The sequence below is a fragment of the Ovis canadensis genome, chromosome 1, assembly GCF_042477335.2.
Source record: "Ovis canadensis isolate MfBH-ARS-UI-01 breed Bighorn chromosome 1, ARS-UI_OviCan_v2, whole genome shotgun sequence".
Lineage (NCBI taxonomy): Eukaryota > Metazoa > Chordata > Mammalia > Artiodactyla > Bovidae > Ovis > Ovis canadensis.
In genome coordinates, this window is record NC_091245.1 from 193,142,824 (window position 1) to 193,156,467 (window position 13,644).

The 13,644-nt window shown below is 36.5% G+C and overlaps 1 protein-coding gene across 6 annotated transcripts in view; it reads right to left on the reverse strand.

The window, feature by feature from the left end:
* SNX4 (sorting nexin 4) overlaps positions 1-13,644 on the reverse strand; it is a 56,391-nt gene that overhangs the window by 9,603 nt on the left and 33,144 nt on the right. For all 6 annotated transcript variants that reach the window (XM_069556316.1, XM_069556346.1, XM_069556329.1 and 3 more), the window contains 3 exons: positions 13,550-13,622; positions 5,938-5,999; positions 2,259-2,324 (listed from right to left, as the gene is read on the reverse strand). In XM_069556316.1, the coding sequence (XP_069412417.1) occupies positions 2,259-2,324; positions 5,938-5,999; positions 13,550-13,622 (201 nt within the window). The remainder of the gene's footprint in view (positions 1-2,258; positions 2,325-5,937; positions 6,000-13,549; positions 13,623-13,644) is intronic.

The following is a 13,644-nucleotide window of genomic DNA, read 5'->3' on the forward strand; positions in this document are numbered from 1 at the left end:
CAGAATACATGAAGACAACAAAATAGTTGAAAAGCAGCTGGTCAGCTTAAACAATAATCCAAAGAAAAATGATATTTAAATAAAATAAATATTTCTGTCTCTTTATTGGTCAGTTGTAGGAGTTCTTTATGTATTTTGGTTGGAAATGTTTACTCCCGGTCTGTGGCCTGCCTCTTCACCATCTTAATGGGGTGTGTTTTTGTGTGTGTGGTAAAATGTAACATAAAATTCACCTTTTTAACAATTTATTGGTGTATATAGTTCCGTGGCTTTGAGTGCTTTCATGCTGTCGTTGAAACCATTATCACCATTCATCTCCAGAACTTACCTTCCCCAACTGACTCTGTACTCCTACATTCCCTCCACTTACAACAGAATCTTTTGATAAGCTAAATTTTTAATCAATTTTTTTTTTGTTTTTTTGGCACAGCACGTTAGATAGTAGTTCCCTACCCAGGGCTCAAACCAGTGCTCCCTGCACTGGAAACATGCGTCTTTACTGCTGGACCACCAGGGAGATCCCAAAATTTCTAATTTTGAAGAACAATTTACCATTTTTAAAAGATTTTTTTTCCTTTCATGTCCTTTAAAAAATATCTTTTGCTTACTCGAAGGCTGCTAAAATATTCTATTTTCTACTAAAAGCTGTAGTTTAAGATTTTATACTGATGTATGTCATCCAAATTGAATTAGCTTTTATGTACGATGTGAGATATGGCTCAAGGTTCCTTTTTTTTAATGATTCACTTTTTTAAAAAATTACTTATTTTCCACAGAAAAAATTTATAAAGAAAAGATCCTGTTAAACTGCAGATAAAGAGTTTTCCATCTTTCTTTCTCTGCTGGGTCTTCGTTGCTGCGTGGGGTTTTCTCTAGTTGCAGACAGCAGGGGCTACTCTCTAGCTACAGTGCACGGGCTTCCCGGTGCAGTGGCCTCTCTTGTTGCAGAGCACGGGCTCTAGGGAATGCATACTTCGGCAGCTGCAGTACGTCAGCTAAGAAGTTGTGGCTCCTGGGCTCTAGGGCACAGGCTCAACAGTTGTGGCACAGGGGCTTAGCTGCCATGTGGCATGTGGGCTCTTCCGGGAGCAGGGACTGAACCTGTGGCTCCTATGCTGTCAGGAGGATTCTCTACTACCGAGCCAAAAGGGAAGACCTCAGGGCTCCGGAGTTTTTTCCCCATGAAGATATCCAGTTATTCCAGAACCATTTCTTGAAATGAGCTATGTATATGTGGATCTATTTCTGACTTCTATCCTGTTCCATGGATCTGTTTATCTCAGTATCTCCTGATAACTATAGCTTTATAGTAAGTCTTGAAATTAGGTAATATGTTCAACTTTGTCCTTTTTTCAAGATTGTTTTTGACTACTTCATGTTCTTTGAATTTCTATATACATTTTTGAATCAGCTTATCAATTTCTATTAAAAATCACTGGAGGTTTGATTGGGACTGTCATTTAGGAAGAATGCTCATATTAACACTACTGAGTCTTCCAGTCTATGAACATGGTTTAATCTCACCTTTTACTTAGGTATTTAGTTTCTCTTAGCAATGTTTATATATAAAGTTTTCAGTGTAGAGGTCTTTCACACTATTATAGACAGCATTTTTAAGCTTTTATTTTCTAATTTTACTAGTATGAAAAAATGTTTTTTTTTTCTATATTCATTATGTATCATACATTCTCATTAAACTCAGTTGTTAGTTCTATAGTATTTTTGGCTGTTTCTTTATTTTCTACAGAAAAATCCTGTTAACTGCCAATAAAGATAGGACATTTCCTTCTTCCTTTCTAAGACGTATGCCACTTATATTGCCTTACTGTGCTGACCAGGATCTCTACTACCACTTCTACCAGCAGTGGTAGAGCAAACAGTCTTGCCTTATTCCTGATTTTAGGAGAAAACATTAATATTTCACTATTAAGTACAGTATTAGCTGTATGTTTTACACTGAGGAAATTCTTTACATTCCTAGTTTGATGAAAATTTTTACTGTGAATGGATGGTAAAATGCTTTCTACATATACTGAAATGAACATCTGGATTTTCTTCTCTGTTCTGCTAATATGTGAACTGAACTGAAAGATTTTTGAATGTTAATCTTGCATTCCTGAGATTAACTTCTTTAAGTCAAATCTGTATACAGAGAGCATAATACAAATGCCAGCAAACTTTTTAAAAACAGAAGAATCACTAACACTTTCACACTAAATGTCACCTCCAGTTCTACCTTAAATTCTCTGGGTACTTACACATCCATATGATGACCAGCACTCTGCAGTCCATCACCCATTTCTTTTTCTATGGCACTCCACTCACTACGAAGAAAGATAAAACCCAAACCATCATGAATTAGATATGAAATATTATTAAACAGAATCTTTTACAACATTTTTTTCCTAGTTAGCTTTTAAACAGTATGCTATCTATTTATTTTTTTCTTGACGATTTATTTTCTGTGACCCAAATATGCTCCTTTCCCTGAAGTTTAACAAGTAAATGCAAGTGGAGGCTTTAAAAACGCTAATTCAAAAGTTTATATCTGCGGTTAAGTACAAAGTGAGTATCATACAAAACAGTTTCTGCTTATAGACAGCTTTCTCAGCTGCTGCTGCTGCTGCTGCTAAGTCGCTTCAGTCGTGTCCGACTCTGTCAGCTACAGTGCCTATTTAAATCAACTATGGAGCTTTCAGAAACTATGAATGCTTGTCCTGCTCTTGAATGACTTAATCAGAATTTCTAGGATAAAGCTGAGGCATGTATATTTTTAAACTCTACATGAATCACTGTGATAACCACACATGATTACATATCATTATCTTAATAGGTAACAGAAAAAGACAATTGTACAGAAATATTGGGTGTACCATAAAACTTCAGTAACTTGCACTTAAGTTGCACAAAAAAAGTCTACTGGAACTACAGATCATTTTGTTACCATTTCAGGGAAATTCCTGAAATAAAAATTCCTTTCTATGGAAGATGTATACATTATAATAAAGGGGGGAATAGATCTATAATCTTAAATACTAAGAGACGACATAATTTGATATATTTTCTTCTAGTTATTTTTACTTATTTTAATATGGCTGAGATCATGTAGTACATGCACCTTTGTACCATGTTTTTTCTTGCTAACAGTATTTCCCCACATTATTAAAATAATTTGTTCTCAGCACTGTTTCAGTGGCAACTCTTAATTTTTTTAACCATTTTCTGAACCATTCAAGATTGTTTCCAATTTTTCTGCTATGTAAAGAATGTATAATAAACACCTTCAACTGCATAATATCATAAAAAGAAAAATTAAAACACTATGATTCTGTTAATCTGTAGTCTTTATAAACTGTTCTTGAAATATCAAGACTATATGCTTATAACTGGAAAAGGAAATGGCAACCCACTCCAGTATTCTTGCCTAGAGAACCCCAGGGATGGGGGAGCCTGGTGGGCTGCCATCTATGGGGTCACACAGAGTCGGACATGACTGAAGCGACTTAGCAGCAGTAGCAGTATGCTTATAATACTAGAAGGGAAAACCCTCACATGGTTTTTAAAATTGTCAAGGAAGGAAAACAAACATAAATAAACATATCTCCTTCTGATAATTTTACTCGTGTTTATTCTCAAAATAGTAATAGCAACAGTTAATCTTTTTTTAGTTTACAAAATGATTCTTTTTCTTTGGCTGTGCTACATCTGAACACTGATATTCAAATAAATTTCAGATGAATCAAAAATTTACAGAACCACAAAAATATATAAGAAATGAAAAATATATGCTTTATTATTCATAAGGGGGAGATCTTACTAAGATATACAAAAAGTCAGAAGCTATGACTTTATAAAGGAAAAAAACTAATCACTTGCATGTCAACTGAATTTAATAGACTGAATATTTTTGTATATTAAAAGCCACATAAGAAAAGTCAAGAGACATACGACAAAGTGGAGGGAAAAGTTGCAATCCATTTCACAAAGGTCTAATGTTCCTAAAAGATAAACAACTCCTGCAAATCAATTAAGAAACCAGACTACTAGCCCAACAGGAAAAAACAGCCAAAGATACATACAGACAGTTTATAAAATTAAAAAAATAAAATAAAGTAGAGGCTATTAATCATCAGGAAAAAAGTTTAACTTCATTCATAATTAGAGTAATACAAATTATAACTACAGTGAGAAGGCATTTTTTACCACCAGGCTGATAAAGATGAAAGTTCACCAAAAATTGTTTGGGTGAGGATCTGAGGAAATAGATATTAACAATTTGATGATGGGAGTTGAATATCTTCCATACAGGAAAATTTGGCAATATCTACCGACTCAATTATCCTTAGATCCTGTAAGAACATCTGTAGAATTTTATCCTACATATACACTCAATCATGTGTGAAATGACATGAACATGAACATTAATTAAAGCACTGAATCCAACAGCAGAATAGAAATAATTATCAAGAAGAAACTGGTTAAATAAATTATGATGCTCCAGCTCAGTAAAGCCCAATAGTTATTTGCTGATAACAATATATCTAGGATAGCAGTTTTTAAGTTAAAAAAAGCAAAATAAAATAAGTGAACATTTACATGTTTAAAAAGGGGGGGGGGAGGGAGGGAGTAGAATGCATTTGTTTGTGTGTTAATATACATTGACGGGCTTCCCTGGTGGCTCAGAGGTTAAAGTGTCTGCCTCCAACGCGGGAGACTCGGGTTCAATCCCTGGGTTGGGAAGATCCCCTGGAGAAGGAAATGGCAACCTACTCCAGTACTCTTGCCTGGAGAATCCCATGGATGGAGCCTGGTAGGCTACAGTCCATGGGGTTGCTAAGAGTCGGACACAACTGAGCGACTTCACTTTCACTTTATACATTGACAGTGCTACAATACATTTTACTGGAAGGATACACATGTAACTCAGAAACTGCTAGTAGTTGCCTGAGAGGAGGAGACCTGGGTGGTTGGCAGGCAGGAGGAGCAGAGACTTCACTAGATAAGCTTTTGTTCCTACTGAATTTTGTATTGTATGAGTATCTTACCTATTCAAATATGTTAAATGAATTATTTTCGACTACTTCAATCAAAAGGACAGAACATTAGCAAGGACAGTCTTCTTACAAGGAGATATGGATCATAACTACTAAAATTTCACAACTAAAATAATCAACAAACAAAAATTCACAAAAGAAAAGGCTCGAAAATTACCAGTATATGCAAGTTACATACACAATATTCTAATTTACACGAATATTACCCCAAGACTGAAAAACCCATCTTGCGAAAGCCTTAGAAATTATAAAATGAAACAAAGGAAAAAAAAAAGGACAAGAAAACCACCAATTCAATATGACAGTGATTTAAAAGGAATCTCCTTGGGCATTCTGCCAAGAAAATAAGACACTGCTCATTGCTTAAGAGGGGTTTATCTTTTATCTGCGCAATATATTAGACTCCTTTACTATTTTTTATTTAAAGAAAGGCCTTACAATAAAAAGTTTGAAGACTTAAAACTCCCTGGCAGTCCAGTGGCTAAGACTCCGCCACTACAGGGGGCATAGGTTCGATCCGTGGTCAGGGAATCAAGAGCTTGCAGGAAAAGTCTGAAGACTACTACTATTGGACGGGATTTAAAAAATAAGCTTTTGGGACTTCCCTGGTGGTCCAGTGGTTAAGAATCTGCCTTTCAACGTACAGAACGAGGGTTGGATCCCTGGTCAGGGAACTAAGATCCCACATGCTGCAGGGCAACTAAGCCTGTGCGCCACAACTAGAAAGCACAGACATCACAATGAAGACCTAGCCCAGCACAGAAAATAAATAAATAACAATTAAAAATTATCTTTTGCTTTGCAGACTCATATATATTCAAGAATTACAGTTCTTACACAAAAAGCTGATTAGAGCTAGTTGTTATTATAAAAGTTTGCATACCTGAAAACTCGCCCATAATTCCCATGTACTTTATATACACCATACAGTCGATCTGCTACTCTCTGGAATAAATAGTCAAAAGAAATTGCTATTAGTTATAAACAGTTCACTGTTTATAAGTTATAAACAGACTGCTAAAAATACATTTTATCTTCATTAAAAATACATATGTATACTTAGTACAACTTGAAAAATACACAAAAAAAGAAAAAAGAGCTTAAATCTCCCAGTCTCATCATGGGGGGAAAAAAACTAATGTTGTCATCATATTTATGTAATTTTTTCATATATATATATATATATATGTTTTAATTAACATTTTTAAATTTCCTATACCAAGAGTGCTAATATTTTTATCCAGCAGGTCAATATTATTTTTAAAAGACACCAGTTAAAAAAACAGATGCATAAAATTTCACCTAGTGGTATATAGATTATATACGCATTCCTTGTCAGGTACTCAGTTATCCCTAATTTTTTCAGTATTGAATAAGCATTCTCTGAGAGTACAGCTTTTTCCAAATTTCAGATTGCTTCCTTAAGATAAAAGTCCCCAAAGAGGGATCTACCAGGGAAGAGAATATAAACATTTTCAATTGTATTATTGATAGTTTTATACATAAATGCTACACACATGCAATATACTTCCTGTGCTACTTTATCATTTTAATGCCTTCTAACCATGGCACCCCACTCCAGTACTCTTGCCCGGAAAATCCCATGGATGGAGGAGCCTAGTGGGCTGCAGTCCATGGGGTCGCTGAGAGTTGGACACGACTCAGTGACTTCACTTTCAGTTTTCACTTTCATGCATTGGAGAAGGAAATGGCAACCCACTCCAGTGTTCTTGCCTGGAGAATCCCAGGAACAGCGGAGCCCGGTGGGCTGCCATCTATGGGGTTGCACAGAGTCGGACACTACTGAAGTGACTTAGCAGCAGCAGCAGCAACCATTTAGTAACAGTAGAATTATAGTTTAGCTCACTGAGATTAAAACACATACAGCCCCATCATTCACACACATCTTGCAAAAGACAAAAAACACTGTATGTGGTAATCTCCTTTCTCCAAAGTGTTATGGACATGAAATAGAAGACCAGAAGTCAATGTCCCATAAAACTCTTTAAAAAAATTTTTCTAGTATTCAACTTCTCAATGAAAATCCTGAAGATGAACTACCCCTCTAATCCTTAGTCAGTTCAGTTCAGTCGCTCAGTCATGTTCGACTCTTTGTGACCCATAAACCGCAGTACGCCAGGCCTCCCTGTCCATCATCAACTCCTGGAGTTTACCCAAATTCATGTCGATTGAGTTGGTGATGCCACCCAACCATCTCATCCTCTGTCGTCCCCTTCTCCTCCTGCCCTCAATCTTTCCCAGCATCAGGGTCTTTTCAAATGAGTCAGCTCTTCGCACTAGGTGGTAAATTCCTTACTCAAATATGAGTAATTTGAGGAAACAGGCATTAGCCATACAATAAATCTTAACCTGTTCAACACTTCAGCTTAAAAGTCAGTAAACCATACTGTAAAACTTGGAGCTGGTATAAGAGGATCATAAAGTACTTTCCATCTCTCCTTGACCTGCTATGAAGAAACACATGCCTGCTAGATGAGAGGGAGCACACTACCGGTCTGCAGCTTGTTTCTGTGAAGTCTTACTAGAACAGTCATACTCACTCATGCTAGCACTACCCACGGCTGCTTTCACAGCAGAGTTGAACAGCTTCAACAAGGGCCATACAACCTGAGCAGGTAAAAATAATTATTATTTGGCCTTCAGAAAAAGTTCGCAAACTCCTGTACTAGACTCCACTTTCAGTTCAAAGTTCAGTCTTTATTATGCTTGAAACTTTTCAGGGCTGTCCGCAGACCTCAAAACTAATTACTCTGGGACATTATTTCCCAATTATTTTTTGAGAGTCCTACAGAGTGTTGACTGGTTGTTTAAATGGGTTCCACTGTTAAATAAATTTTGGAAACAATGAGATTTAAAAGTTTAAAAGGTTGTTGTGTTTTTTTTTCTGCCTGACTTTTTAGATCTTTAACACTATATATGAATCAGGACTTTTGAGAGGGGGTGATCTGCAGTAGGGACCATATTATAGGACTGGCACTCTAAAGATGACAAAATGGAAAATGCCATTCTAGACTACTAACTTTTCTAGATTCTTGTACTTTTAAAAATCAAACCTCCTCCTGAAAGCTGAGCACTTTATCATCTACCTAAGATACTAAGCATGGAAGAGAGGGAAAGAGTTTGTTAAATAACCACGTAAGTATAAAAACTAGAGCAACTTAAATACAAAATACATATCCAAAATAGACGTGCAAAGAAAAAGCTTTTGAATCCCAGGTGTTTAAAAGTTTTGGTTTTTTTCCTTTAAATTTTGTAACTTCATGCAATCATAATAATTACAATTCTGGAAAATAGTCCACAGAGCATGACAAAAGAGTTCCCATATGCCAGAAAGATGAGCAACTACACAAGGAACCACTCTCCTAGAGAATGAGGCAACACAGAGCCACTAAGCAGTTGTTACTGAACCAGCAGTAATGTTTCTGGTATTAACTACTCATGGAAGTAAATTGTGCTAGGCAACTAAAACACAAGATGACTAGTACCCAGATCATCAGGCAGTGAGAAAAAGGATAAAGCAAAGAAAAACTATAGACCAAAAATGAGCATTTCTACAGAAAAGTAAAGATAAAAATGGCCAAGAAATAAATAATGAATTATTAAAACCTATGGCTCAGTGGTAAAGAATCCACCTGCCAATGCAGGAGACGCAGGAGATGTGGGTTCAATCCCTGGGTCAGGAAGATCCCTCTGGGAACGAAATGGCAACCCATTCCAGTATTCTTGCCTGGGAAATTCCATGGACAGAGAAGCCTGGAGGGCTACAGTCCATGGCATCACAGAAGAGTCAGATGCAACACAGGGACTAAACAACAACAAAACCAGATTAATTCAATGGTCACTGGTAATCAAGAATCGTGGTGCCAGGGAAAAGGGGCTAGACCCAATGATTCAGTCTAGACTGCCACTCAATTTCAATTCTGTTGACAAGTCTTTCTTTTTGAAAACTGATCATCTTAACAACTGACAGGAGAGGTCTGACACCTAGCAAATAACATGACAACAGAAGAAACTTGGCAGAATCATCGTATCATCCTCCCCAGTTCTGAAATCATTTGGAACTATGCTAAGAATGCCTTCCCCATCCATACTGAAATAGTAGCAGATTAAATGTTAAAAAGGACATAAAGTTTTATGACAGTCTATTAAATGATCTTATTTTAAAAATCTGGACACATAGTTTTTCTTCTGAATTATCTTCTAAGGAGGCAACGATCATGAGATTTAAGACTCATGACAGTAAGTACTGCTAAAATCTTTCCCAAAGGAGTTGTATGTAAGACTTTACATTGCCATCACCGAATATTTCACAAACACTAGATACTTTTATTATTTATAGTTATTTATACAAATGACTACAAATTAAATGTTAAATAGTAGCTCAATAATTTCAATTTACATAGCGTATTAGCAAAGTCAAGCAATCCTCCTTCCCTTCTAAATTTGATTTCCCCTAGAAAGGCAGCAAATATGATTGTAGAAAATAAGGGATTTGCTTCCTAATCTATAAATTGGGGACAGTCACAGCACCTACTTTCAAAGGGCCACTGTCAGAATTAGGTAAAAACAACACACCATAGTTAGCTTCTATACAACAGTAAATATAATAAATATTAGATCAGTTCAGTTTAGTTCAGTCCTCAGTTGTGTCTGACTCTTGCAACCCCATGGAGTACAGCACACCAGGACTCCTGTCCATCACCAACTCCTGGAGCTTGCTTAAATTCATGTCCATCGAGTTGCTGATGCCATCCAACCATCTTCATTCTCTGTCATTCCCTTCTCCTCCTGCCTTCAATCTTTCCCAGCATCAGGGCCTTTTCCAATCAGTCAGTTCTTTGCATCAGGTGGCCAAAGTATTTGAGTTTCAGCTTCAGCATCAGTCCTTCCAATGAATAGTCAGGACTGATTTCCTTTAGGATGGACTGGTTTGATTTCCTTGCAACCCAAAGGACTCTCAAGAGTCTTCTCCAACACCACAGTTCAAAATATTAGATGTTAGTACTTTTTACTTTTGTTTTAGTTTATGAAACATGGATTATCTCATCTGAATATCACAACTCTATGAATAACACACTCATTCATATAACAAATATTTATGCAGTACCTACTGTGTACCAGGCAGATACTCTCCAAGAAAACAAACTCTGAAAGGTCTCTGGATTGGCCTGAAGAACTTAGTAAACAGCAGAGACAAGTGCTAACTCCAGCTCCTCTCAATCTAAGACTACCCACCCTTTCTGGCTGTTCTGTTTTAATATCTTAAATATTAACTCTTTACCTCTAAGTCATTTATTTTTTGCCTTTTCTATCAAGACTTTCGAAAGAATTTTCCTCAACAGAAAAGATAACCAAATAACTGTATTTTCTCTTTATCTGTTAACAAGTCATCATGTCTCCAACAGTGTCTAAGCCTTCTTCTTTTGACACTGAATGTTACAAAAAGGCTCTCCCTGTGGTGATCTCTGTTGTATTCAGCATTCTATCAGTGTTGGGTTCTAACCTTCCATTTTTAACTTTTATGTTACTGTCAATGACTAAAAAGCCTTTTTCCTAACTTTAGTACAATCAAGATTTTAGCTATTCCATATTTTCCCCTGGCATTTATCTTATTTATCAAGTGCTGTCTTTCCTTTGAAGAGCTCAAGCAGTCTTTCAGGTCAATTAAGTTTCTGAAGCCTGTTTTCATAAAGTCTAGGGTAAATATCTACCCAGAATTCTCTTACTTGTGTATTACAAGCTGTTTGATGACAAGGTCATTTTCTTTAAAAGTTCTTGTCATATATACATCACTAACCAGTTCCCCTTGGCTGGTTATAATTAAGATCAAGGAGCAATTTATCTTACTGCTTTTCAAGATTTTTGTAAACATAAAATTGTCAGCACATACATTTATTTATTCATCCATTCAATGAATATATAGTGGGTGCTATTCGAGTCAAGCACTATTCTCAGGATCCAGCAGTGAGAAATCAAAGCTCCTACTCTTGCAAGCGATAATTAACAAGTTCAGAATGACAGAAAATGACAGAAATGATAGAAACCTGCATCACCTTTTATATAGGATGCTCAAGAAAGATAATTTCTCCCAAGAGGTATCTGAACCAATAACTGACTAACAAAAGAATAAGCCAAGTGAGGATCCTGGGGGTAGGGCATGGGGGAAGAAGGGTACAGGCCCAGGAAATGGCAAACAAAAGACCAGAAACAAGCTTGGCATGGTTAAAAATAGAAGAACAACAGGGCTAAAATGAAGTGCTGCTCTTGTTTAGTCACTAAGTCGTGTTCTCTTGCAACCCCATGGACTGTAGCCCCACCAGGCTCCTCTGTCAATGGGATTTCCCAGGCAAGAATACTGGAGTGGGTTGCCATTTCCTTCTCCAGGGGATCTTCCCAAACCAGGGATCAAATCCAAGTCACCTGCGCCTCTCCTGCATTGGCAGGCAGTTTCTTTACCACTGAGCCACGAGGGAAGCCCCCAAAATGAAATGTACAAAGTATTCAAACAGCTGTGTGCAAGACTCAAAATTTTCTGTAACATCACTATTACATTTTATCATGATCTCTAAAGATTATTAAGTATTAATCACATTCAAAAATATACTTTTGGATGACCCAGAGAGATGGTATGGGGAGGGAGGTGGGAGGGGGGTTCAGGAGTGGGAACACATGTACACCCGTGGCGGATTCATGTTGACGTATGGCAAAATCAATACAGTATTGTAAAGTAAAATAAAGTTAAAAATATATATATATATACTTTCAGCAGAAAGCCAAATATGATCACTGGATATCCCAGCTTGACTGTGATCGTTTTCTTACTTGCTTTATGAGAGCAATCACCCACATCTTCTTGCAGGCTAGATGATCTGCAGCACAGCTTCACAACAGTGACAGTTATTTCCTCCCTCCTTTAAATATCATTCAAACTTATTCCCTACATTTTACACATTTTCTGGGTTTTAACTGTTACATTTTGTTCAATTCACCACTCATCTCTGATATTTTCGATAAATCTGACTCTGGCTGGTTTTTCTGCCTTTTCCCTTTGTTTCTTCTGGATGTGGAATGACTGCTTGAGAATCTCTCAATACCTGGAGCTGGTTATGTGACCGCTTAACAGCGTGCCTCTGCCTACCCAAGACACCCAGCGCTGTCCAGCTTCCTGTGGCATGACATCTTCCACAGAGTACCCCCTCTTCCCTTTGGTGGAAGGTCTTTACGAAGGATACAGCTTTCATAATCAGCCAGACCTCTAATTTAAGTAAATTCTCCAGGTTTTTTGACACAGGTTTTTTGTATGAAGGGTTCTTCCAGTCTTCTGGGGTGTCTCTGACCCCACCTTCACTTTCCTTAAGAACTGTTGCCTTATTTGTTTAGGTAACTTCAAAGCAACTAGAGGCCTAGGAATTTTATCTCATCAATTCACAAGTCCTTTTCAATACCCGATTCTTGACTCTACCCTAATAATTCTCATAGGTACCTTTTTCTTTTCCTACAAAGTAACTTACAATTTATATAAAGAGTCCTATAGTACTCTGGATGGTTATACAGATTGGGCCAATATGAGGATACTTCAAAAGGAGTGTTCCCTTATTTTTTTATACTTTTAATGAAAATCTTCATACAAACATACAAAAAGTAGAGAATAGTAGGATATATTCTCATTTCCCAACACTTACCTTCAACAATTATCATGTGGCCAATTAAGTTGCATCTAAAATTGACCCTCTCTCCACACTTTACCAGCAGACTCTTTCATTAAAACAAATCCCAGATGATATATTTCATTTCAAGATGATTCCAATGAGTGTAAGATATGATACTAGACCTGGTAACTCAGTGTCTTTCAAAGCCTTTAAGACCAGTTCTAAGGTTTTCTTTAGATTACCCCAAAGGACCAGAGTGGATGATACAACATTTTTCAGGTACTACATTAATCTACCCCAAAATGTATTTCTCCATGTCTATTACAGCCAAACTCTACAGGTAAGTACAATCATTATTGGTATATTTCTAGTTCTCATGTCATAGCAGACCATTACCCTACATAAGTTTATTTAGTATAATTTAAGAGCACAGACACAGAATGGCTTAATATTAACTATTCACCAATCTTAAAAATAAATCTTGAAAGAATAAAAGAATATGTAGATCAAAGTCATACAATTATATTCCAATGCTGAAATGGCAGGCCCTTTGATAAATGTCAAAACAACCATATACTAAGAAGAGAAAAAAAAGAAACCATATATAGACTACAGAGAAAACAACAGGTTAAAATTCTTTAAGCTATTTATGCCAGAAAAAATTTCACAATTTAAAAAAATGCAATTTAGGTGAATAACACGCCAAATTTGAATATAAAAATCAGTCATTCATCATAAACACCTTCCATTACTTAAAAACATAATGATTAAATGAGAAGCACTTCCACAAGAACACCTGTCAAAAAGCTTCTGGTGACCACTTACAGCTCTGACTCGAAGGAGATGTGAGATGACAGACTGCAGTTCATCACTATAGTGTTTTAGTTCAATAAATCTCCTGAAACAGGAAACAAAACATC